Source organism: Camponotus vicinus, unplaced genomic scaffold (genome assembly GCF_025532165.1).
Source record: "Camponotus vicinus isolate PSW18456_S1 unplaced genomic scaffold, iyCamVici1.0 SCAF_1, whole genome shotgun sequence".
Classification (NCBI taxonomy): Eukaryota; Metazoa; Arthropoda; class Insecta; order Hymenoptera; family Formicidae; genus Camponotus; species Camponotus vicinus.
Genome location: NW_028141945.1, coordinates 6363530 through 6390455, shown reverse-complemented (window position 1 = coordinate 6390455; position 26926 = coordinate 6363530). Strand labels below are relative to the sequence as shown.

General features: G+C 36.8%; 2 protein-coding genes across 8 annotated transcripts in view; one reads left to right on the top strand and one right to left on the bottom strand.

The window, feature by feature from the left end:
• Positions 1–26926, top strand: part of Chi (LIM domain-binding protein 2 Chi) — a 151653-nt gene that overhangs the window by 62630 nt on the left and 62097 nt on the right. For 3 of the 7 annotated variants that reach the window (XM_083096678.1, XM_083096670.1, XM_083096662.1), the window contains exon 1: positions 16334–18994. The exons of the other annotated variants lie outside the window; for them this stretch is intronic. In XM_083096678.1, the coding sequence (XP_082952804.1) occupies positions 18114–18994 (881 nt within the window). In that variant the 5' untranslated portion in view covers positions 16334–18113. Of the gene's footprint in view, positions 1–16333; positions 18995–26926 lie in introns of those variants that run through there. 7 annotated transcript variants of the gene reach the window in all.
• LOC145973933 (uncharacterized) lies at positions 3675–7928 on the bottom strand. The gene is made up of 10 exons (XM_083103632.1): positions 7474–7928; positions 6625–6752; positions 6375–6524; positions 5750–6022; positions 5507–5661; positions 5123–5379; positions 4800–4984; positions 4565–4727; positions 4361–4494; positions 3675–3683 (listed from the first exon to the last, which is right to left on the bottom strand). The coding sequence occupies exons 1-10, from the start codon at positions 7559–7561 to the stop codon at positions 3675–3677; spliced, it is 1542 nt and encodes a 513-aa protein (XP_082959758.1). The 5' UTR covers positions 7562–7928.

Genomic DNA, 26926 nt, shown 5'->3' with positions numbered 1-26926 from the left:
ATAATTCATGGGTTTTTTTGAAAAAATTTTGGCAGAAATGTAAGTTGACTTAAAATTTAAAAATACTATAAAGCAATATAAACGATATAAAGAAAATTACATATATGCGCTATAGCTTCCATTTAATTAAAAATGTAACGCTATGCGTAATTTACTCTTTGCATCTCGACATGCGGTTTCAAAGTCGTCGCGGTATGAAAAATCGACCGCTCGTTCGTCTCTCGCAAAGAAGCAAGTTGGAATCTGTAGTGAGATCACCTTCAGTACCGCGACCATGAACTTAAAGTTCGCACTGAAAAAACAATTTTGTTGACATAATCAAAATTTGGTAAACCGTTCCAAATAATTTGGTTAATATATGATCAACCAAATATTTTATTGTTCCAACTAAAAAATTTGGTTCCTTGTATTTAGTTCTTACAACTAAAATATTTTTCTTATCTTAAATAAAAATATAATAATAACAACCATATTTTTGGTAGAATTTTATTCTTGCATTATTACAAAATAATCGGCATCAGCCGATTTTACTAAAGAAGTAACACCATTATAGTTAATAATTGACTTAATATTATTACATTCAAAAATTTTCCATTTTGTTGAAAATGAAACGCGATAGGCATATAAATGCCTCGAAAAACTAACTGTTTCTAAAATTTGTAAAATAAAAAACGGTTTTTTTACATTATTTAAACAAATAAAATGTATCATCCCAAAAACAGGTAATAAATCTTTTACACTTAAGGTTAACACAAATTTTGGCTTAAATAAAATGCTTTGAATTTTAATCCATGACACAATTGTGTAAGTTTCTGGTAAATATTCTTTAAATAAATTAAAATGAGGATAAAAATATATAGCATCTGTTAAAATACTTGGTCCGAGTAACATTTCATCAGATAATGAAATTTCATTAAGTAATCTATCATTCAGTTTTAATAAATGTTTCAAAGCAAGAGTAAGTGGTAAGTTTTTTCTACTAGTAATTATATGTGATTCTATCTTAGACTCTTTGTGTTTTGCTTCGAAACGCATACACCAAAGATTCACTAGAGGTCCTACACGAAGCATAAGTCGTGTGTAATGCAACATATTATGATGTTTTGTTTTTAAAGTGTTTCCAAATAATCTAATATAAATTTCATGATGTTCCGTTACCAAACATTGCAAATATTCAACTTCTTGCAATAAAAATGATCTAGCGTTTAAAATATCAATTATCGCTCTAAGAGTAAGATACAGTTCCCAATGAGAATCATCTGGAGGCACAAGATCGCCAATAATAAGGCCAAAATATTTCATAAAACGTATTACCTGAGATGCAGAAAAACCTAAACGATAATTATTTAATTTTTCTCTCTTCAAAAAAGGAATTCGATTGCTCAATTCACTTACGCCAAAGTCAAAAGCTCCGATACGATCATTTAGATCTTGAAGTGTAAAATACTTTAAATTTACAATGTAGTGTAATAAAATTTGAGACAAATCGTATTCGCAAACTCCTTCATAAATATCATGCATGATATCAAGGGCACTGTTCTCCAAAATATGAAAATCTTCTATTTCGTTAAATACACATTCTTCGTGTATTCCAGATGTACTAACATCATTTTTTTCAACATCAAGTTTGTAATTTTCCATATTACGTAAAAGTTCGGGTTTTTCATAAGTTGCACTCAGTAATCGTTACGAGATATTTTACATACTGAACATGGATTATTGGCTGAAAAAGACTGAACAAAACCACCTATTTCATGACGACCAAGATTATCTGCTACAAATAAGAGACAATTTACATAAATATCAATATTGTCATTCGTCCTGTAAACTGGATGCGTATGTAGAAATTTTAATTCTTTAATGAGTGGTAAAAAGACGTTTCTATTGCCAAAATCTTTTCGATGATTACTATTAAATAATAATGCAACCTGTATATTAACAAGATGAGATTGAGCATTTGGAGGTATACATGGTAAAGAATAATATACAGCACCAATTTTTTGAGTGCCAGTTTTTGAGCCAAGTGGATCATTCACTTCAAATTCATCATAATAAAATATAAGAGGAATAATTATTCTGTTTGGATACTTTTGTTGTAATTTTTTGAATAATTCAGCCTGAATTATATTTGAAATTCCATTCGATTCTAATGATAAACTTTGCATATAGTTTAAAATTTGTTGTAAGAAATCAGGTAGAGCAAATAATTTTTGTATAACTGATTGTATAGATACATATTGACCGGTCACATTAGTGGGTACAATTACATAATTTGATTCAATTTTTTTACCAATAGTTTGTTGTCCAATTACGTACGATTCTGGTTCTATTAAAGTACCTCGTTCTTTAAAGTATTTAAACCGTTTGAATTCTGAATCAAGTGAATCGAATGGATTTTCAAATAAGTTGAAGACTTGCTCAATATTATACTGGATTGCATCGACATTTTTGGTAAAATTTAGAACATTTGGCTTCAGATATGAAAATATTATTTTGTTGACAAATATACGTGTAGAATCAACAATCGTTTGCACATGCGTTCTATTCATTGACAATTCATTATAAAAACTAGATACAAACTTTGCAGCTTCATGTTGTAATTGTTTTTTTAAGTCAATAAGATTCTGTTCAGTATTGTCAAAATCATTAATAAATTCTTGTTCACTTTCAAATGAGTCGGAAGTAAGATCAAAATCCCTGTTACTATTATCACTTGGGGCTGATATATCAACAGCAGAAATTCTTAATACATTTAAAGATCTTTGATTATCTTCTGAATGATCAATAATCAAATGATTTTTAAAAACATTAATATTTTGAAAAATGCGGTAACAGTCATTTTGCATACATGTGAAACGATTGATACATGTTTCAAATTTGTGAATTACAGAAAAATGACGAATAAACAGATCAATATTTTTGAATCCTCTCTCACATAAATAGCAACGGAACATCATGAATGATAGAATCACAAACGCAAGATTTATTTTTACGTCTAAAAAACAACTTATTAAAATAGAAAATAAGATTTTAAATAGCGTGAAAGCAATTCACACATATACATATCAATATTACTTTTAAACTTTTATAACTACATTTAACGCTTAACGACATTTCAAACTATACTATATATTTTTGGAAACAGTCAAACTACTATACGTAATATAATATATAGAATTATAACGTAATAAAATATATAGAATAGGGATGTTAAATATCGAAACAATTTGCTTGTTGATACTATCGATAGTTTTCAAAATCCTTGTCGATACTGTCGACAAATATCGATAATTTTATTAATTGTTTGTTTATTTTTTTTAATTTTAGGTTCTCTAGATTGCAGGTGGTTTATATATATTATATATTTATATTATATGTTTAGTATATATCCGTTGTCTACTAATTATAATAAATAGTAAGACGATAAGAGCAAAAGACGACAGTAGCGAAAGACAACAAAAGCGAAAGACAATAATATTTGAAACGCATTACTACATCTCGATATACAATGGCATCGAGTCGTGGTTTTTTACACAATGTTATCGTCAAAGGCCGTGTTCAGAAATCCTACATGAAAACTATCGATAGTTATGGATAAATTATTTTCCTTATCGACAACTATCGACTGTTGTGCTGTTAGTGCTTGTCGATAGTATCGATAAATACCGATAAACTTAGCATCCCTAATATAGAATTTAACACAATGACAATTATCTTAAATTGTGTTAAACTAAATTATAAATTGAACAGTTAACATCAATCAATTATTAAATCAATCAATTATTAAATCAATTAATGAATGCATAAATATCAAAATTTTATATTAACGACAATTTCTTTCTTTTAATGTAATAAATGATAAATCAAATTCTCAATCTAAATTGATATCATATTTTATATTTTGCCTTTAAAATCTTTTCAAAAGATCGATTAAATTCATGACAGATTTGTCATACTTATCCCATTCTGTTGTTCGCCCATAAATATATTTTTGTATAAAAAGCCAAACTTGTTCACAGGCGGATGGATATTTGACATTAAGAACTTGAAAAATCTTGTACAGGATATCAACAGCTTTTAACACATTTTCCATTTTATACATTATATCATCAATGATGATATAAAATGTCTCAATTGCAGTTAATTGTGAGCCTATTGCAATTATATATGGCTGTAGAGTTTCTTTCTGTTTAATGGCTCTCTCTTGTCTTCGACGTTTTATTCTTTCCTGGAACCTATAAATTTAAATTCTTCTTATTATTAATTTTTAATTAGTATTTACATTATCTTATATAAAGATGAAATTTAATCGATTTCATTAGAATCTGATAACAAAATGTCGATTAAATAAATTTCTCACTTTAATATGACAAATAAAAGCATCCATTGATTCTGCTATAGTGGGTCGCCATATCTTTCCTCCTGGTATCTTTAATCGCACATTGGAAGGACATAATACCGATATTAAAGAAATCAATGCAGCATCTCTGCATTCTGTTCAACATAATTAAATAATTACAATAAATTAATTTTTTTTTTAATTATATACTAAAAATTTTATTACCATCTCCTTTTTCATATAATTGGATCTCTTCAAGTTGCTTCGCAAAAGTTTTATCTTTTACGATTCGATTTTCTAGTAATGTTTCTAATTTTTTAGATAGTTCGGGCCATTCGTTGTAAATATTAGATTTTTCATTAATTAAAGCATTATAATCAGCATCCAACTGAAAAAAAAACTACATATATAATACAAATTTTTAAAAAGAAATTGTAAAAATAAATTTTTCATTACATACAAGCATGTAACCGAATTCTTGTTTAAGCACTGGGTATTCGTTAAAAATGTCATAAACATTTCCTTTTTGTTTTATAAAACTTTGATGTCTCAGTTCACGAGATCCATTCCAATGTTTTTTTACAGACGACCAAGGTGCTGTATTATACCGCAACCATTGCAGATGTGTTTCGCAAACACGTTTAGCTATATTTATATTTTAATTTAATAATTTAGTTTTAAACTTAAAAATCTTTTACAAGATATATCGTAATATTAATTAAATTTGTAACGTATCTAAAAAAATACAACTTACAGAACTAACTACATATATTCTATTATTACCTTCAGAATTAATGCTTAGTTCAATATCTGAATTATTAATGTTTTCACTAGTTCTCTTTCGTTTTCTTTCTATAAGTCCAATTTGTCGACATTCATCAAGTTTATTTCGATAAAAATCCGGTAATTTTCCTTTTGATATTTTTTGGGAAGGTCCTTCAGATTTTGGTGGAACATAATAAAATGCCTGTTGCTCATTTGGAAACAAATTCTGGATCTTTTTCGATACAATGTCAAAATCAGCATTCAACAAACGAACTCTACGAACATTAGAATACATTTATATGATATATATATATATATATATATATATATATATATATATATATTAATAATATAAATATAGAATAAATATTTTATACATATATATGTATATTTAGCAATTACATTTCTGTCCCGTCCACAGATTTTGCAAACATAAATTGAGTAACAAGAAGTTCGGTCAACTTCCTACGTTTGGTTTCATCGAGTATGTTATGCTTTTCATAAAATTTTATAATAATTTGTCCATCTATAAAACTTAGTAATAGTTTTCTCAAATCCTATTAAAATGATAAAAAAAAATATTTGTAAAATATTTATAAAATTAATAAAATATTTATAAAATTGTATTTTGCATGAAAACATTACCGCATTTTGAATTGATGTAGAATGATTTAAGGTGTATGAAATGTTAAATTTGTTCTGATTGTTATTACTTTTTTCTGACCCACTTTCCTTAATATTATCACATTCCTTTAGTGCTGAATTTTTATTATCTTCTTCGGTACTCGTACATTCATCTGATGAATCGTTTAATATATTCCCAGTGTTATAATGTTCACTATGAAAGTCATCAATTGAAGTTGTATTTAATATTTGTGTTGTTTTATCTTTCAAGGGATTTCTTTGTGCACACGATGTCTAAAAAAACAAAACAAAAGCATTAATAAATATATTTCTTTCAATTAAGTAATTATATTTTACATTTATTGTTTACAACTCGATTTTATATTTATATACATATATTTTTTATATATTTTTATACATAACTATTTATATTTTTATATATAACTATTTTAAATATTTTATATATATATTTTATAATTTTATATATTTTTTATATATTTTATATATTATATATTTTTTATATATTTTATATATTATTTATATATTTTTTATATATTTTATATATTTTATTGTTTTATAATATTTATTGCTTTATTTTTATTAGTTATTCAAATTTTTAAGAAAAGAAATATTTTATTAAACATACCGAAGGTTGTGCATCACTACAGGATAATTTAGAAAATCTTGCTTCTTTTTGTTTATTTGATTCTTGAGGCTCTTTTTCATTACTTTGACATTGTAACTGTATCAATTGATTATCATCATTGTCGTCATTTGATACTTTTAGTAATTTTTCCTATAAAGGTATCAGATATTAATTTTTCCAAACATTTACAATTTAATTCATTCTTTACTGTTTTTTAATATTTCGAAAAGCATAAAAATTTTTATCTTACCAATTTTATACTGTCTATCAATAATCTTCTTTTCTCAAGAAAACAGCGAATCCCTCCAATCGTAGTTATTATTCGTGCTATTTCAATTTCACTTATATTCAGAAAAGCTTCTTTATCAATGTCTTCCTCTAAAACATGAGATACGAATAAAAGAATTAAAGAAAATTAATATTGTTTAACGATTAAACTTAAATCTAGCCTTGTTTTCATTTACAATTATTTAAATCGTATCGGTCAATAAATACACTAAATCTCTCAAAAATGTGTTCTAAATCGACGAAATATACTGAATTATTTATTACACTGGAATAAGTGGAATGCGCACTTTTTTTTATCGCCGACTAACAATAAGATCGTGAGAGTATAAACAGTCGAATGTTGCGACGAGTCCGTCCTTGTTTTAGGTTACGGTCAACGTGCACTACGAACAGTGATGCCAGAATGGATACGCTGGCAGCAGCAAATTATCTCGCATAGAGAGTATAGCTCGGCGTTCCTGTGGAACAGTCGAGGATCGAGGGGCCGAACGTCGAACTATACTCTATGTAAAATAATTTGTTGCTGCCAGCGTATCCATTCTAGATTCACTATTCGTAGCGCACGCTTGACTGTAGCCTTAATCAACAATGCAACAATTTGTGTATTATAGGTTAAAGACACTTTCATCATAAATCAATTATTTCACTCTCGCAAGTTTAACAAACACCCGGCAACAGAACTAAAAAACAGACTAAAAAATGCGTATTCTAATGTACAAAGCAAGATATCGATATGTTAATTATTGTTACATCTGATAAAAATGATAAAATTCAACATATAATTATATGTGCGTATTTAATAAGTACTTACCAATAAATCGATCATACCATTTTGATAATTTCCAGTCATTTAATGTCGTTTTAATAAATTCTTGATCGTCATTAATATCCCGTTTCATGATTTTAACACAATTTAGCAAAACTAAACTCCACAAGACACAAGAAAAAACTTCTACTAGGATCTTGAACTGGATCTTGCCAAACGCTGCGTACTGCGTATCGACTTGTACTGACAAGATCTTTTTACCGGTATGATCACGCGCAACTCGAAGTGCGTATGTATTAAGGCGCGTACAAAGGCGCGCACTCGCTTGGTCCCTTCCGCCTCCCGCCTCATCATGAAATACTATCTGCCGCTAAAAGTGCGACGAAAAAATAACCGTCAGATTTCACAAAAATAATATTTATATTATATATATATATTGGGTGTTAAAAAAGTCTGGACACGGTCGAATATCTCGATAAGGAAGAGTTTTACTAGAAAGTGTTTCAGACAAAAGTTGTATGGCTTCGAGGGGGACATAAGATGGTGTCATTAGTTTGACCCTAAAGAGTCACCTGCAGGTTACGTGAAGGTCACCTCCAACTTTTTAAATGGGACACCCTATATACTTTTACACATTTTTGTAGCTCATCTCAAGAGCTTTTCAAAACACTATAATTATGTTATTTTTCATTAAGTACTTTCCGAGTTATGAGGTTGAAATCATTTCTTAATTTTACATAAAACAATAAAATATCTAGTAAAATATTCATTTTTCGATTATCTTATCTTAATACTTTTATGTACAAAATAATGAGAGGAATCAATTGGTGTAAAGAAAAAACATAGTTGTTTCGAAGAAAAAATATGTAATTTGCAATTAACAATTACATATTTTTTCTTAAAAATAACTATGTATTTTCTTTACACCAATTGATTCCTCTCATTATTTTGTACATAAAAGTATTAAGGTAAGATAATCGAAAAATGAATATTTTACAAAATATTTTACGGTTTATGTAAAATTAAGAAATGATTTCAAGTCTCATAACTCGGAAAGTACTTAACGAAAACTAACTTAATTATAGTGTTTTGGAAAGCTCTTGAGATGAGCTACAAAAATATGTAAAAGTATATAGGGTGTCCCATTTAAAAAGTTGGAGGTGACCTTCACGTGACTCTTTAGGGTAAAACTAATGGTATCATGTTATGTCCCCCTCGAAGCCATACAACTTTTGTCTGAAACACTTTCTAGTAAAACTCTTCCTTATCGAGATATTCGACCGTGTCCAGACTTTTTTAACACTATATGTATATATATAATTATAAATTTTTATTAAACACTTCTTTTTAAGATAAATGTACTTAATAATAATTTTTTAAATATTACTTAATAATAAAGTCTTGTAAAGATGATAATTTGCCTGTAAAAAAAAACTAAAGAAATTAAGCAAATAATTTGGTTGCGCTAATTTTAATGAATTTTTGAATTTTGTTTTCTCTATGATAAATATGGTTAGTATAAGTAAAATATTTTATACCGTCAACCAAAATGTGTGTACTAAATATTTTGGTGGCAGTCAAAAAAATAATTTTTTCAGTGCGGTTGTATCCTTCACATGTATAGCCGACGCAACGCGTACGACAGTGTCACCAAGAAGTTAGTAGATAGTTGTGGGTTAGATTGAGGATGATTGGGTAACCGCTAAGTATATCGAACTTAGAGTACTTCTCGGTCCTTCGGACAAGGACGATGGCACTTGTTTGCTCAATGACGATGCGCCACAGAAATGTGGAATTTACTATTGAGATAGACGAGAATGCTTTCCAATTGTATATATCTACACTGAAAAAAAGGTTTGGTTATAATAATCCAAACTTGATAAATGTTACCCACCGCTGTGGTGAAATAGAGTTTCACCTAAACGTATAGGTGATTAAGACGAAATTATTTAATTATTTTTAATATTTAGTGAACTCAATTAAACGTAAAATATTTATAACTATGATATTTTTGGAAAATGTTTATAACTATTACTAAATATTTTGTTATTATTATCATACTTGATGATAAAAACTAAATATTTCAAAAAATGCATTACTAAATGCATCTCATAGATTTACTCAGAATTTTTTTTTTAGTGTAGTTTAAATTATTTTGCAAATTATAGCTTATGGCTTAAATAAGATGTTAAAATATGTGAAATAATTATAAAATTATTATTACATTTATATAGGAATGTTTTAATACGGCTGATTAAAAAGAGTTTTGTACAAAATTTTCTCATGTATCAAATTACAATGCAAATTTGGAATATATAAACATATTAATCAGAAATCCGTTTGAAAGTGTAAAATTGATGATAACCCGATGTTTGGTGATTTATTTCGATCAAGTATATTGTATTTGCACATTGTATTTTTATAACTTTAACACTCAGTCTTGCCGATATTTGAGCAATTTTGGCTTCGCGTTGACGCGTGGAAACATGATGCACGGAAAGCGATATTTTTTTGGTTTATTTGATTCGTGCTAACTGCCAAGTTATACGTCACATCGCAGTAAATTAATATCAGCAGAGGTGTGTATTCCTTGTCAAAAGGGCACACAGTTTTAACTTTATTTGTCCGGCAGTGCCAGTGCAAATACGACGAACATAATTTTGCGCATCAGCAAAGAATCGGCGATTATGTTAGTAAAGGGATGATACGTTAAACGATATTTGAAAGATTTATGCGTCCGTATTTTTAATATCGTGTTTCCTTAGCGATCTCGCAGCGAGCACGCGAGGACCTTCCGAAGGTAAACGGAGCGAATCGCGATGTCTTGATAAAGGAAATATCGCCTTTTCGTACATTGACTCGGCATCGATGCGTGTAATCGTTCGGTAATGCTGCAAGCCGCGTACCGGTCTGCTTCTTATGACGATACCATGTTGCGGTCTCGCATTCTTCCTCGCTGCTTCATCAATGGTGATGCAATGTAATTTTCTAATGTGCAATTTACACAATATCTGGTAAAAAATTATCAATTTATATAGAATTCTATTGCGTACCGCATACATTGTATTTTTCTAAAATTTACATCGACATAATTCTCGTTCTTTTTTTTATTTTATAATTTATTTCTCGTTTTTTTTTTTTTACAATTTATCATAATCAAGAGATTAGAAGAAATACGAGCGTTAAAAAATTAGTAACAATAATTTCTCGCGTTTTGAAAAACATTTACTTTAAATAAGTAAGCTCATTTGTTACACTGACACTGACTCTTATAAATGCGCTACGGGAACGTAATCTATTTACGAAAATGATAGTCCCGCCATCCGTTATCCTAGTCCTTGTGAAAAGAAATATTACTATTAGCGACACGATGGCTGCGCAATCTTGCTAAGTATGCCCGTTTTCCGAGAGCATACAGCTCTTTCGACTTAAATTTCATTTCGTTCCGTGATTCCCGCGAAATTCGTCTTCGCGTAAACAATCTTGGCCACTCGTGGTATATTATTTTTCAACGTCGACGCGCGATCGTGCGGCCAGAGCGACCGTTTTCCCGACATCGGCAACAAAGTTTCTCCGGCTGTTCACGGGTGTACATCATCGAACGCGGAGAATGAGTCTCTCTCTCTCTTTCTCTCCTTCTTTCCTTACCTTACCTGCGTATACACAGAGGCCTGTGTACGCCGGTTGCCGCTCCGTCTCTCCAAGAGTGAGTTCTCAGCCTCTTCAACGTATTCTCGTCTCGCTCGCGCTGCGAGCTCTGGCCATCTCGCGCTCTTTCTTTCTCTCGCAATATTTCTTTCTCTCTCTCGCGCGCGCTCTTTCTCGCTCCCTCACCGTCTCTTCGTCTTTCCTCTCGAATGTGTCCGCGCTCCGTCTCCTTTCCTCGGTCTGTCTCTCGGTGATGGCAACGAGCGAGTTCGAATCGAGGCGAGTCGAAGGGCTCTCTCGGTCGGGAGGAGGAAGGAACGAACGCTGAGTAAATGCTATCCTCTCAGTTCCTCCGTACCTCTTTGCCGTCTCTCTATCTCTCGCTCTTTCTCTCTCTCGTTTCGTCTCTTTTCCGCCTGCCTCTCCTCGGATCTCTCTGTCGCTCCTGTCGAGCGGAGGTCAACGTACAGGCGCACGGCGTGACCGAAATCACACACACGCTCATTGCGAACCCACTCGACTGTGACTCTCCTCGTCTTTATTTGGCCTCTAATTGTTCCTTCTTCTTTAGCGACGCCCGCTGGTCTACTTGATGGCCCCGATACTCTCGTACGCGCGCGCTGCCCCGAACAACGAACTTTGTCGTAAGGATTCACTTCGATGAATCCTTCGATGGCTCCGATGAGACTTGGCGCGTGGCATTTTGATAGATTCAAGGCAAAAGATGTACGTAAAATTCCGCCCGAGATCCATTCTTCTAAAACATCTTGTAAAGTAACTGATCTTTTCAATTTTGTATTTATTATATAAATACTGCAAATAACTTTAAAAATTGCAATTAGAGATCTTGTGTAATATATTATTTATTTTTATAACAAATTTATACAGTAGAGCCTATAACACAAATTCTGTTGAATCTTTTTTATAATTTATAAATCATGTTTCTTTAAATTGGGAAACTAAAGAGAGAAAAAAAAAGTTTAGATTTAATTTCATTATTTTTGCAAGAAATAAAGCGAATAAAATAAATTAGAAATTTGTAAAATTAATGAGATAAATTAAGCTTTGCGAATAATCATCAATTAGCATCACTGTTTTATCATCATCATCATTGTTATTATTATTATTATTCTTTGTTAATGAGAGCAATTATACCAAAATTTGGGTAATTTTACGTGTCGAAAGCATCGATTATTATTTTTGAATATAATATAATTCTCGCGTATATCGATAAATTAACGTATTCTCTTACAAAACTTTTTACAATCATATCGTTGAACCTTTTTCCAATCGCGTATACATATTCGCGCAGCTGCCGAAGAAGCCGTCAAGCATTAACTCGCTGCGAAGCGCAAAGGTAAATACACGCCGTACGTCATGTATAGACGTGATACGTGAACGGTTCGCTCCGCGAAGGGAGAGATAATCGACTCCCACCGCTTGCTCGGCCAACCTGCGTGCGGGGTGCAAACCACAAATCAGCGTGAAAGAGGCACAAAGTACCACATCGCTCTTACGCAGGCGCTCGCCCGCTGTCCGCGATCAATTATGCCGGGATATAGATCCACCGACTTCGATCTATCCTAGAAAAAAGTAGTCTATCTCGCTCGAGATGTAACTCGTTTTTGCGGCGTCTAATGAAACAGGTGGATCTACCGGAAATCGATGCGATCGACGACAAGTATGTTTTCTCTTGTCGCAATTTGTCATTATTTTCGTTGGCGTTTCCTTCACTTTTGCCTCTCGGGCGGAACAATGAGCGAATAATGCCGAATCCGAGGCTGCTTAGTCCATTACATCTGGTTGTTCGGACAATGCCGTTCGGTTTTCTCGGATCAGGTTGGGTCTGGGTAGGTAGGTAGATATGCCTACCTGCACCGAATACGCCTAGAACCATGAGCGAGGGTGCGAGAGGCCTCGAAAGGACAAAAGGGAAAGTAGAGGGAGAGGGGACTCTGGTTGTCACACGAAATAGATTAATGGTCCCGGAGAATTCCTGGTAGTCCATCCCTAGACCAGCTCTTTCTTCCAGCCGCGAGCTAAAGGATGCCAGAAGGCTGTACGTGAGGTGTAGACCAGAAACACCACCCACGTCCAGAAAATTTCATTCGGATCCCGCGAACGTCGCCACGCTCACGCGGCTCCCAAAATGGTAGAGCGGAACAAAAAAGGTCTCGATCCAAGTCGAAGAATTAAAGCCGCGTCGAAATTTTTTTATTTATCGACGAAACTTGGCAGTCGCTAATTGCCGTTGGAGATCGCGTAGCGATTTGTAACAAACGAAAGGAAGTCAGCGAGGGAGCGCAAGAGTTCGATGAACTCGGGATCAAGAAGTAGAATGTTATTATGGTAACAGGTTCTACTAGGCTGGCACGATTCCGATTCTGAAAAACGTCCGTGATGATCGCGTTTTATGCCGAGTGTCGAGTCATTCTATTTTTGACGCTGGTACATTTGGCGAAGATGTGAGTTAAATATACGTTAAATATATCGGAGACATTCTCTCTCTCTCTCTCTCTTGTTTTTTTCTTTGACAAACGTACGAACAAACTTTTCCCATTATAAGTCGGAAAGTTAAAGTTCAAAAAACTGTTAAACGGCAAAGTATATCTAGAATTTCTCTAGCGTTTTGTAAATGATCGACTTGTGATCTCTATGCACGCGGACAGTGATATCTCTTGTCTCAAACTGTATCTGCATAGTTAGGCACTGAATTACTCGAGTTTTGTTCCACACTAGGACCGACTTAAGTCTCAGTTGAAGCCTCATTGTCAACTTTATACCGTTTCAAACTTATTTTCTTTTTTGACATACGTTATATTATCCTGCAGAATTTTGAGGATTATTTATTTCGAGACATAATTATTTTATTAAACATTTATAAAAATGAGAGTATTGTAATTATATATTTTATAATTATACATTATTTAAACATGAGAATATTATAATCATTATTATAATGTTTAATTATTTTAATTACAGCGACCATTTATTGATTTATTTAAATAACTTTTTTCTCTCATTAATTGTTGATTAACGATAATTCATCATGCGGTTTGAATGACTAGATAAACACAACGAACAAATAAAATCGAATAAATTTAGCATTTAAATTTTTGCAAATTTTTACATTTTTTTGTCTTTCCTATCTTTTTTCATTTCTATATCTTAATTGGCTCTCTGCTCGACGATGATTCACAAACTATTTCTTCAATTTGCAACGCGAAGTGAGCGCGAGTCAATTACTTTTTAATCCGAAATTACTTCGATGATAATCCAGTTAATTAATAAGTTGTAAGATAAAACGGCGTAAAGATAGTAAATGTCACGACTTATGTCGGGATTGTCCGATCCATTGAACTTTGAATTTATTGATACGACACTTTGGCAATTAATTAATTTGTATTAATTCTGAATCTATATGGCATATAATGTATACAACGTATCGCAAAGTAGATAGTGCAATTTTGAATATAGTCGATTACGATACACGATATTGCATATTATGTAACGTTGTTACCTGTTGTTACCTGTGATTGGGATACGGCGATGATTCTTTTTGTACCATTGTACAATTTCAATTTCTTCTTATTTAATAATATATCAATAGTACAAAAATATTTTCGATAATTGAATGCATGATTTTTTTCTAATAAAGATTTTCAAAAAGCAGGAAAAAGTAATTTTGGAAAATTCAAGTTGTGTATATTGTCGAAAATGAAAATTTAAAATTTGTCCAAAAATTATCTAGAAGAATGAAAAGATTTAATTTTGAAAAAATATAAAAGAGATATATTAAATCTCTCTCTTTCTCTCTCTCTCTCTCTCTCTCTTCATGATTCTCAATCTTATAAAACCATTTTTTCGCATTCCAAAGAGACGGAGAGAAAAAATTTGTGGCAAAAATTACATTTTGCTTGAATTTTTTTTAAATTTTAAATTAAAGAATAAGTGGATTATTATTTACACAATTAAATAAAAATGTTAAATTTGATTATGAATATATTTTATGTGACAATTATATTTTATTGGAAAAATGTGTAGGATAAATATGCAGATACACTTTGAAAAAGTTAATTACAAGTTTGGATTTTTCTTACAACTTAATTTTTCTTTTTAATATCAAAAGATATAAACACAAAATAATATCGTATTGTGACGAATCACTGGATAAATACAGTCGTGTTTGCGTTTGCGAATCGATTGATCAATACGGCACGTCGATGCGCGTCAAGACGACGAAAGATCATTCTTCTTCCTCACGTCGTACAAATACGTTCAACTTGACCCCTATTACGATGAATCGGATTTCCGGACTACGGTGATCCTAGCGGACACACTCGAATCAATCCTTACCGTGGAGATAGAAAGCGGAAAGGGGGAAGGTGGTCGAGCGATTCGAATCGCACGGAAAGTGAAACTTGGTATCCTCGCCGACTTTGGCCATATAGATACGGATAGCTCTTCCCTCCTTCACGAGCAATAATTTACCAAACTGAATCGGACACCAGTGTTTCCGGATCTAGTTACGCGGCCGCATCTCGTGTGTACGTAACAAATTTCCTAAACAAGCCGCGTTAAATCGCAACTCGCAACGTGATTGGAAAATTCCTTATATCTCGCAACGATTTTTACATCGATTCCAAACAATTTGGAAGGGAGAGAAAGATTAAAATTATAAAATATTTGCGTGCATTCGACATGTATCGGCGGAAGAAATCAGAGCGCGGAAAGATCGATTAGACGTGTTGAGACATACGCGCGATATATCGGATTAAATAACAGTCTAGCTCAGAGCGAAAAGGAGAAAAATTGCACGATTTTTCTCGCAGATAACAAAAACGCCACGCAATTTCAACTAAATTCATCAGCCGCCTTTAGATTAATTCCAAACACGAAATCGTATAGCGGCACGATATTTCCCAGATATTCCCTACTTGGAAATTTCATATATCCGCGTTATCACACTATACTTGCGTTCTCGAAATCCTGAGGGTGACTCGAAAGAGCTCGCCGGGAGAACGACACGTGAGGTTAGGATCGTGTCCATTGCGTGGACGTCGCGCGCTCACGTGGCACCCCTCCGCCTCTTTCATTCTCGCGGGTATCGTATACGAGGTTTTCTCGTCGCCCGGCATCCCTTTCCCCTTCCCCCTCGCTCGCCGCCCCACCGCGGCGATCCCGCGATCTTCTCCCCCCACTCCTTCGCGCGACGCTGCCGCGCGTCGCTTTCCTCTCCTCGCCCCGCCGGCCGCCAGTCTTCGCCGCGCAGCGTCCTCGACAGGAGGGCCGATTACAGCGCCGTCGTGCTCGCCGCTCCTCAGTAACGCGAGCGCTTTCGTGGAGTTTGGTACTCGGATTCCTGTCGCTCGTGTCGCGTGTTGATCGCTCTGTGACACGCAGCGCGGCGGCAACGCGCGTTCTTTTTTGTCCGTCAATTGTGTCGATGCGTCACAGTGTCGCGTCGCGTCGCGAGTGTTTACCGAGCGCGTCTTCTGTGAGTAAACATCGAGACGAGTGTCGAGTGATTCGAAAGCCTCGGTACTACGCGCGAGGCCGTTTACACCGCAACGTTTGTGAGTGGCCGTAAACAAAGAGAACGAATCGAACGGCGCGTAGCGTATCCCAAGTATCGCTCGGAGTGCGTCGTGGCCGGTAACCGGTAACCGGTGTCGGCGGTGGCCGCCGAGTTTCGTATCGTCGAAGCGCGCCAAAAGAGAATGCCGAGACGCGTAACGTCGTCGATCGAGCAGCAGCAGCAGCAGCAGCAGCGGCGGCGGCGGCAGCAGCAGCAGCAGCGGCGTGCTCGCGTCGGCTTGGTTTTCGGGTCGCCGAGCGGCGACTGAGGGGGGGCCGGAGCCGGGGCCGGGGCCGAGCGGGAGGGAGAAGGGATGCGAGGGATCCCGCGGGAGCAGCAGCCGGCGCGGAGCGTAGGTAGCGGCGTGTTGGTCGCGTAGGTGTCGGAGGAAGTGAGTAGGCGGGAGGGTGAAGAGAGGTTTCGGTGGCGCGAGGATGGCCGGCTGGCGACGAGTAGCGCTGATCCGCGACGTAGGTGCTGCTGCGCGTCGCGACACCGACGTCCACCGACACGACGTGACGGCCACGTGCCGCGCCGGACGCGTCGTCGTTGGCCAGTGGCATTAACTCTCCCCCTCTTTGTGTGCCAGGTGATTGCGTGCCGAGTATGTCGTAACCGCGGCGTCGTCCGACACGCGATCGGTGTGTATACTCGACGTCTATAACTTGGAGTTTTTCACGTATAAACAGAGCCAAGACGCGCGCGCGCGCGCGGGCATGTGTTGGAAGCGACTCGATATACCAGAAAAGTGAATATATATATGTTATAAATACTTGGCGCGGTGACTGCTGGTGAATCGGGTTGACCGTGTACGATCGCGAGAGAGGAGAGGAGATTCGTTGCAGCGATTTACGAGCTCGGCTCGTCGCGGAAAGACGCGAACAGGTGGCTGTCATTTCTTTACGCGTAGGCGAAAGATTCTTCTTCGCGCGATATCGAGTATACTTGGATATTTAGAGTGAAACTAGAAGAAATCTGTAACGTCCGCCACGATATCTTCCGTCCGATGTGTACGCGGGAATAAAACACGTGCTTCGTTCTTGTCACTTGTGTCGAGATATACTCGTTTCTGTAATGTGCAGTGATACGTAACCCTCGCAGTGATTGTTCGCGACAGGAGAATCGAGCAACGTCATCGATATTTTGAGAGCAGAAATTTCAAAGGTGCGATCAATTTCTCAAGACTGAAGAGTTTGACGGATGTTTGGGAGAAGCGCGGGATAGCGACTAGCACGCGGTACGGAGATTACGTTTCAAACTTTGTCGTCCAAGCTCGAGAAAGAAGAGGATAGAAAGCGAGAGAGAGATAGAAGGAGGCATCATACCGAAAGCGAGGCGAAAAGAAGAGAGAGAGAGGGAGGGAGGGAAGAAGAAGGAAAGCTCTCGACAGTCCGATCCAAATCCCGGCGGAAGTTCGCGGCGAGGGTGAAGAGCGCGGAACGTCGTGGAGGGGGGAGTGATGCCGGCGGTGAGCGTGGCACAGCGCCCTCCAGGTGGAATCCCACTCCACGCCGGCGTGCCGGTAGCGCCCAGCAGCGTAACCGCCCCCGGTCCGTCGGGCCGGTGCCTCGGGGGCCCGGCAGCGCCCCCCGCCGGCTCGCCACCGCTGCCACCGTCCCTGCAATCCCTCGGCGGCGGCGTCGCCGCTAACAGCAACGTCAATCCCAACAATATCAACCACAGTAACGGCAACAATAACAATCCGCTCGGTGGCGGCAATCCCAACAACACCGTCAACAGCAACCATCATCTCGGCAACAACGCCCTAGGCATCACCACGGCGAGCGGGGCCACGAATCCTCTGCAGGCGATGGCGTCGGCGGCGGCATCGCTCACGCAGCTCAACAACATGGCCAACGGCCCGTTGCCGCCGCTCGCGGGCACGGGCCCGGGGGGCCCGCCGAGTCTGCCGCCGCCGCAGCCGGCGACGACACCGACGCACGGCGGCCCGCCGACCCCGCACGGCGGCGTCAACGCCGCGCCCCATCTCAACGGCGCCTCGCCGAGTCCCCATCCGATGCCCCCTCACGGCATGATGAGCGGCTCGCCCCACACCCCTCACCCCCACATGGGGGGCGGCGGGCCCTCGCCCCATCCCCATCACCCGGGACCCCACATGGTCGGCTCGCCGCATCATCCAGCGGCGCCCCATCCGATGGGCCCGGCCGGCATGATGGGGCCGGTCGGTATGCAGCCTCAAGGCGCGCCCGGTATGTGCGGTCCCGGGCCCAGCGGCCCGATGGGGCCGCACGCGCATCCTCAGGGACCGGGGGTACCTGGACAGCCGCACATGCACAACGACCCCTTCTTCTGCTCGCCCTTTGGATCGCATTACTTCAGGTAATTTCCTCGCGGAGGTACCTGCGCCTTTCGTCTGCCTACGCGTTTATTCCTCGGAGAGAATTATTTACGATTGATTATTCGTTTTTCGTTTTATCGATTACGATCGCAGTTTTCAGAGGAAAATTGCTGCAACATGCTGAATCACGATTTGTCTGTTGTAATTTTAACTTGTTTGTTCGCTACACTTATATTATATTATTAATTTTTAAATTAATGTAAAAAGAGATTATTCTTTTTATTTATATACTAGATACGTACATGTCAATATATAGATGTATATATTTGACGCACTGGGCATTTTTCAGCAAATGACACAGAGGATACAGTGTGACACGTTCATCATTTCATCCTTGTGTTTACATTCGGCAACCAACAAGGATGAAGCGATACACTGTGTCCTCTGTGTCGCTTGCTGAAAAAGGCCCAATGTCTCGAGAACAAATCGAATTACAACATTCTCATCTTCTCTCTTGGACAAAAACTTGACGAGAACTGATGTTTGGACACATATTTTAAAGCGTAATTTTACATTTAATTGAGAAAATTTTTTCTGTTACGCGTAGAGATTTATGACTCGAAATTTGGAGTAAGTTGCACATTAATCTTTTTTTATAAATCATATGCATCATTCGGAGTAAATAAGATTTTATGATACCTGACGAAATGATTCTGAAAATAGTTAATTTGATTTATGCATTGAAATTTTTACAAATAGATTATATATATAATAAAAAGGAGAGAAAATGGTTCTCTACTTTTCAAGTTTTTTTATTTTTATTATCGCACTTCAAATTACAAATTTGATTACGGAATTTTGCTGCAGAAAATGTAACTCAAAGACTGGGGCGTGTAAAGTCGATAGTGTGCGTTTTTTAGTCGCCAACAAATTTTCTGTCACGTTCGACAGGATTGATTTTTATAGGATCAATACAATTGATAGTGCTTCTTTGCCATGCGTAGTGAATATACTATAATATCAAAATTACTATATAAAAAAAATAATATGCATATTTGATTATATGCGTGAAAACAAGTACACTGTTGATATCTTGTTCAGTATCGAGAAAGCCACGTGTGTCCTCGTTTATTTTTAAAGAAAACATCTTTGCGCATTTCAAAGCAATTTTACAGATTACTATAAAAGATGATAAAATTATACAGGTTTTATCAAAAATTGCTTTTTTTATGATTTTATGCACTTTTTAAGGAATTTAAAATTATTGTTTTATAATATCATTAAATATCGTATTTTTGTACAAATTTTCACTTTTTGTTATATTGAACATTTAAATAATTATTAAATTGACATCTTGTTAAAGAAATACTTAAATTTAGATTAGACTACAAATATACATAATTTTATTATTTTTATTTACATCTCTAAAAATTAGGATCGATTCACAAGATCGCTTTAAAAAAGTGTACTTGTCAATTAAATTTTACATCTATATAATTTCTTAAAATTGGTTTTCTCTCTTTGTCTTCTGCTTAATTAAAAGTGCAAAATTTCTGAAATGCTCTGCATAGTAATACATGTGAGTAATTTGTCGTTATAGCGGACATAATAATTTGCTGTCACGCGAAAGAACACTCGCACGTGCATCTCGCGGATCGGAGTAGAACTTTGTGTAAAGGCGTATGTAAACTTTTTTTCTTGGATCAATGCGCGTGGAAGGGTAGTTGGAGGAGAAAAAGCGGAAGAAGGACTTTTGCAGTCACGCGAGGTTTTACGAAAAACTATCGCGTGGTCGAAGGAATTTCTCGCAAAGCTCGCCTCTTGCCGCCATTTATGCTATGCTTTGCTGTACTACTTATGCTTCGTATCGCTGATAATCGCGATATATTCCGCTATTTGTACAGAATGGTATTCTAATCAATGATAAATCTTCACGTTTCGTTTACGTGACTTATGGTACTTACTCTTGTCTCGAGCGCGAGAAAAAATAAATCTTTTGCAATATGCAACTGACATATGTATTAATCGAGAGCGATCAGTGTAGATTCGCGCATTGGCCATTCAATTTTTTTGCCTTTTTTCCGGGTCAATTTGGAATTTGTAATTTTATGTGAAATTACAATTGCCGAAGAAATCACGAGAAATGGACAATGAAATATAAAGTCATTTGCGTTAGATTATTGGTGACAATGGTAATTTTTCAACGCGATACAGTCGATTAAAACTATTTAATATTCTTATATAATACTCGTCAAATGACTGTTAAATGAATTCTTATTATATTTCATGATTCCATAATGTCTATTAATTCCTTCGCGTTGTGAAAAATTTTGATTATTAAGATTATTCTCGATTCGTCTTCAATTGATTCGACATTATTCCATCACTGGATCCACAGACTGACGATCTTTTTTTTCCGTCGCGGATATTTTTAGACAATTGTTTTACGGTTCGATACTTCGTTCCGTGCCAATCGTCCGGTAGTCGCTCACTAGTACGTTCTCTCAGGCGTAGTAACAGTATACTTCGAGAATCCGTTATCGTGCCTCACAACCAGGATCTTCCTGGTCACCGTTGTACAGTTAGCTCCGGCGGAGAATAGGAGATACAGATAGATTTTTCAAAAATGTACAAAGTTGCTTGAATAATTTAATTATTAATCGCCAACTTTAATGCGGATTTGCCGAGATTATTTAGATTTATAATAACAATTAAAAAAATGAAGCGATTAAAATCTGATGTAATCAATCTGTCAAAAGTTCAGTGGCTCGTATAAACACAATAAGATAAAAAAACTATCCATTTCTCGCGAAAATGCAGTTTATTACGGAGAATATCAGGCGAAATTTCATCGTTGCCCAAATGGCATTAGTCTTGGTTCGAAAGGAATAATTATCAGATACGTAGATGCGCCAAGTATCTATCGCTCAGGTGCGTCGAGAGTCGTCGTTTTCTTTGCGGTATCTTTCGAACCTTCGGGTGCCCGCAGATGGGAGGGAGGTGCCTCTGGTGCAGGTGTGCGCGTACGTTTGTTCGCGGCTTCCTTCTTTGCCGGGGCTCACCTCGCGAAGAAAAGCAGTCGGGGGTTAAGAATGTCGATAGTCGGTATGTGCGATGACGACGATTATCCGGTACTTCTCCTCTTTGGCCTTCTTTGTATCCGGTCTGGATGTCTCTATCGCCACGGCATCATCTTCGCGCTCGCCGTCCTTGTCTGATAATCGCGCGGGCTCATTAACATAAGCGTTCCACCCTGCTACATTCGCTCCAGTGACGATGCCACTTTGCTCGCGTACAATTGTAGCGAAAGCTTTCTTTTTCAACTCGACAATTTCATTAAACGTTCGCGAAACATTCGACTCGATCGTCACTTTTTAATTTTCGATCGACTGTCGCGTTGATAACAATGTTAACAAAAGCCTTACGTATAATCGGGAAATGTTAAATATTAAAAGATTACGACGCGCGATGATTAAAATATTTTTCGACCGCTCCAAGATACATCTTCTATGCAAATGTTTTGAGCTAATTTGCTTTTACGAGCTACGCTTCGGCTAATATCATCTCGCAAGATTACAGACGCGATGTGTTGCGCAGATAAGAAAGCGTTTACGTATCGTCGTTGAATTGCTTTGACTAGTGCACACTTGACTGAGTTTCTTAGAATATATATAATATCATAACTTGAGAAAATCCAGTGTACATCGTCACGCTAAAAATACTGCTTCGGTATTGTAGAATTCTCTTATAGATCTTTAATTATTTTTCTAAGTGTGAAATCTGATCCGTCAATTTTTTGTAAACAAGAGATTTTTGAGAATTTCCCGGAATTAAAATTGTTATTTACGATGTGATTACGCTTGAAAAGAAATATGCGATAGTTTCTGAAATAGAATATAGTTACACAAGTATGCACGCGTCATTGTTATATAAACTCTTGTATATATATGTGAATAACGCTACATTATTTCCTGCATAAAAATAAATTTCCGTTTGTCGTTTGTTGTCGAGAGCGAGAAGAGCGAACAGCTTCGATAATCTGCGCAAAATGCAACCTTGACGTTCTTATTCTAAAATCCACCGTCGCAACGTATATGTTACATCATTCAAATATTTGCACCGGCTACATACTGAGATTACGCATACTCGCGTGTGAAAGATGTTTCAAATTTTCTCGGAAAAAAAAAGAAAAAAAAGAACACGACTTTATCGTGAGACGAGCGATGACGCATCGGATACGTTTTAACCGCGACCTAACTGCGTTCTCCAAATTTATAATCGTTGCAGAATGTTTCGAGCACGTGTGCAAACATATTCTAGGATGGCGAAGGTGACAGCCAGCATGAGTTGTCGTGATAGTTTCGCACGTCGATCTCGCATTAATACCGCCATAAAATACTTTATCGCGTTGGATTCACGGGCGACGCGCGCACATGATTAGAAAAAGAAAAAGAAAAAAGTAGGAGAACGCGCCATGCAAACTGTCATGCAAGGTGAATAAAATTAATTACGCGACCGCGAATATAAGAAAATACCAAAGCGCGAACAAAGCGTTAAAGCACGATCGGAAGTACGAGCACCGTCGGTGGCCTTATCTTATCGCGAGCCTCTCCGTAGGATAAGAAGGACCTTGATCGCTTCGCCACAAAGCGAATCGGCACCTTGCCTCGTTTCGAAACATCGATTTTCTTTATACTACGCGACTTTTAATGTGCGCGAAATGTTTCGTACAACCTCGCGTCAAACCTTTCCTTCGTAAAAATTCAAATCAAATCTGAATTACGCAATAATTTGGCGTTAAAGATTAAATCAGCCTTGTCTCGTACTTTTATTTTTAAGTTTATCTAAAGAATCTTAACTCGTTGGAATTGTTACATTTATAAAGATATTCACACGCGCGTGCAATTTTTAAAATTTTCAAGTGAGAAAAAATGGCGCTTAATCGAAATTTTCGCAGAAGAGAAATTATTTCTAACTTTATCGAAACATCTATCGTTCAAATGTTATACTATAGTATTTGTAATCGTGATATAAATTGACCCTGAATATAAAACCCGTTACAGATACGCGCGAAATTATGATATTCGATATCAACAATGATGTAATTCTAGTTAGTAGAATACTTTGTATAATTAAGCGCGTACACAGTAATACATAATACAGCTCTGTTCTTCGATGCAAGGTGATTCCTCTCTTGTTTTTGCGACACAATCGTTTCTCATTTCATGCGAGACACCGTTGACTGTCGTCTTTCCTAGCAGCTAGCACGATTAGAGTGGGATTAGCATGCGGCACGTACTATATTTCTAGTGAGTTACAGGGTGTTATAAAGTAAACGTCGGTACGATGTAACTAGCGCACGTACAAATCAACGGGACTATCCGAGAGACTGTTCTCTAAAATCACGATTTACTTTTGCAAAGTGTCAAATAACTACCGTTTGGATAGAAGGGTGAATTTTATTGCTGTTTGATTGATTAATGACATATTAAACATTTTGAAATTTTTATCATTATTGAAAAAAGATTATGCAATTAATGCTTTTTTCAATATAACTATATAATAGTAGGTATTATAAAATTATTTTTGAGCAAAATGTGTTATTATTCTATCAAAAAATAATTATAACCAAGCATAGCTGCACTTTCTAATAAATTCTAATAATTTTTTTACTTCGTGTCATACTGCATATACAATTATGAACGAATTTTCAATCTCTGTCTAGACAATAGAATATTTTTGTCGAACCTTCTACATTCTAGCGGTCGGTTTAACTACCGCAGTCGGCTAAAAGGTTAAAACACAGGAAGCATCGATATGCATATCTTCGCTTTTCCGAAGAATAAGGACTCTTTTCTTTCGTATTTTACTTTCTTGTGCATGAAACGCACGCGTGCGTGAGAAATTTTTCAAATTTTATCTATCTAAAAAAATCCAACATTACATATATTTTTAGAAATGTGATTTTTTCGCGATATAACAGTGCAACATTGATTTTTCGAATTAAAAATCAATAATCGCGTCGGTTCTGCAAAGTGAGAAGGAAAAGTTGAGCAACTTTTTTTTCGGCGGTCAACTCGGATCAAATCGAGGGCATGAAAAGGGGGGAGAAAATGGTGAAAAAAAAAGAAAAGAAAAGTTTGTTCCGCCAGAGAGATGCATCGCGTCGTTGTGCATAGAGCCATGCGCAGAGAGCGCATCAGGCCATATCGTCGGTTCCAGTTTCACGTGAAACTTCTTGGCGCGGCCCGACAGGTTCAAGGCGAGCATTCGCGGGCATCTCCGCCGTCCGACGAGGGGAGCGTGTGCGCATCACGCACACGCACGTGCATGATGCATATGGATCGCGCGCGCCGGAAGTCGATGCGGCGAAAGAGTTATCGAGTCCGGTGAAATAATTTTATTGTTGCTACGTTACAACGCGCAATGTATCTCCTCCCACCGGCGAAACTGATTTCCATGCAATCAACCATTCGTATCGGTTACATCGATGTTAATTTTTTTAATAAACAGTCCGTCACGGGAGACAGGAGGAGGTTTCATCTCTGTGTGTAATTGGACGGCCAATTATGGATGAGAACATGTGCGAACTTTGTACGAAGCGCGTATATAAATTTTTGAGCCGCATATTATATATTACGATAAAAAGAGATTGCACTTTTAGGTTAATTTCTGATTCGAGTCTAAAAAAATTATATATTTGATATTTTTTTTGTCCCATCGATTGTGACGCGAATGTATCGCAAATAGGCAATATCGACGAGTAATCCATTTTTATTTTATACAATAATAGCAACGTTGACGGTTAAAAAAATTTTGAGGATATTGTTCGAGACCGGAGTCTCTTGAAAAGAAAGAAATTTATATTTATAAATTCAAGATCTTATCACAGACACCGAATATTATAGTATGATTAGCGTCGAGAATGATTAAAAGAGGAGAGATGGGAGAAAAAAGTGGACACGACAATCGCGTCGTACAATAAAGAGGAGAAAGGCCTCTCCGAGTCACGGTTTACCTAGAAACATCGATGCAGGTGTCTCTTGGGACAGGTGTAATTTGGCAAACGTCTCCCCCGATTGTCAAGCTTTCCTTCTCACAGGGCCGCATTCGTCCTGACGCTACGCGTTGAACTTAGCAAACGCGAGGCTATGTTTATTTTAATTAGAAACCTCAGTGTAATAGCACGCTAAATGTAAATTACTAGGGTTTGCCGGGTAATTAGTTTTAATTTAATTAACACAGCCGTGTTCAAAATTTCTGCCAGCGTTATGAATTTCTTAAACGTATCAAAAATTAAAAATCTACGTTAATTAAATGAAATGTTTTATAGTATATTTTTGTGCGAATATTGGCGGTTCATAATTAATTTTACTGCATTTTCTATGATTTTTTAAAAAAATTAATGGAATAATTTTGGCACATTAGTATAAATATTTTCGTCAAAATTAATATAGTTGCGTCTCTCGTAAAATTTGCGCTCTCTTAGCCAGCCGATCGAATCTCTCACGAATCGATACATGCCGAGCGATTATAATTTCAACCCGCATAATCATCTCGCGCGAAGCGACGATAGGCTTCTCTCACGTGCGCCGACATCAATGGCGTTTTACGAGAAAGATTCCTTTGATTTACCCGACCCGTTCATTTACTCCCTTATCTGGCTCGATACTCGATAGTCAATCTATACGCACGTACGTCGGGCCCGTTAAGTTTTATGGGTCAGGTTGCCTCGAGAGGTTCCTCGATTACACCCACTTAAAGAAGATCTCTCACGAATCACTGCAGCGGCGGCGCGTGTTTACACGTAGGCTGGATTTCTCGGAAGTCAGTGTAAACATCCCTTATCTCCAGGCGTTCAGGGATCTGCTATCGGATGTCGTCGAGGCAAAGGAGCCTTTCCCTCGAGTTGTACGATCGGCATCGCTGTAAGTCTGCCGAGATCTCTGCTTAATGATACGCTCGGTATTATT

Coding starts and splice junctions, on each gene's coding strand:
- LOC145973933 (XM_083103632.1), bottom strand. CDS start 7,561: ATGAAACGGGATATTAATGACGATCAAGAATTTATTAAAACGACATTA. Junction 6,753..7,473: donor ATGGTATGATCGATTTATTG/GTAAGTACTTAT, acceptor CTCATGTTTTAG/AGGAAGACATTGATAAAGAA. Junction 4,985..5,122: donor ACTAAGCATTAATTCTGAAG/GTAATAATAGAA, acceptor ATATAAATATAG/CTAAACGTGTTTGCGAAACA.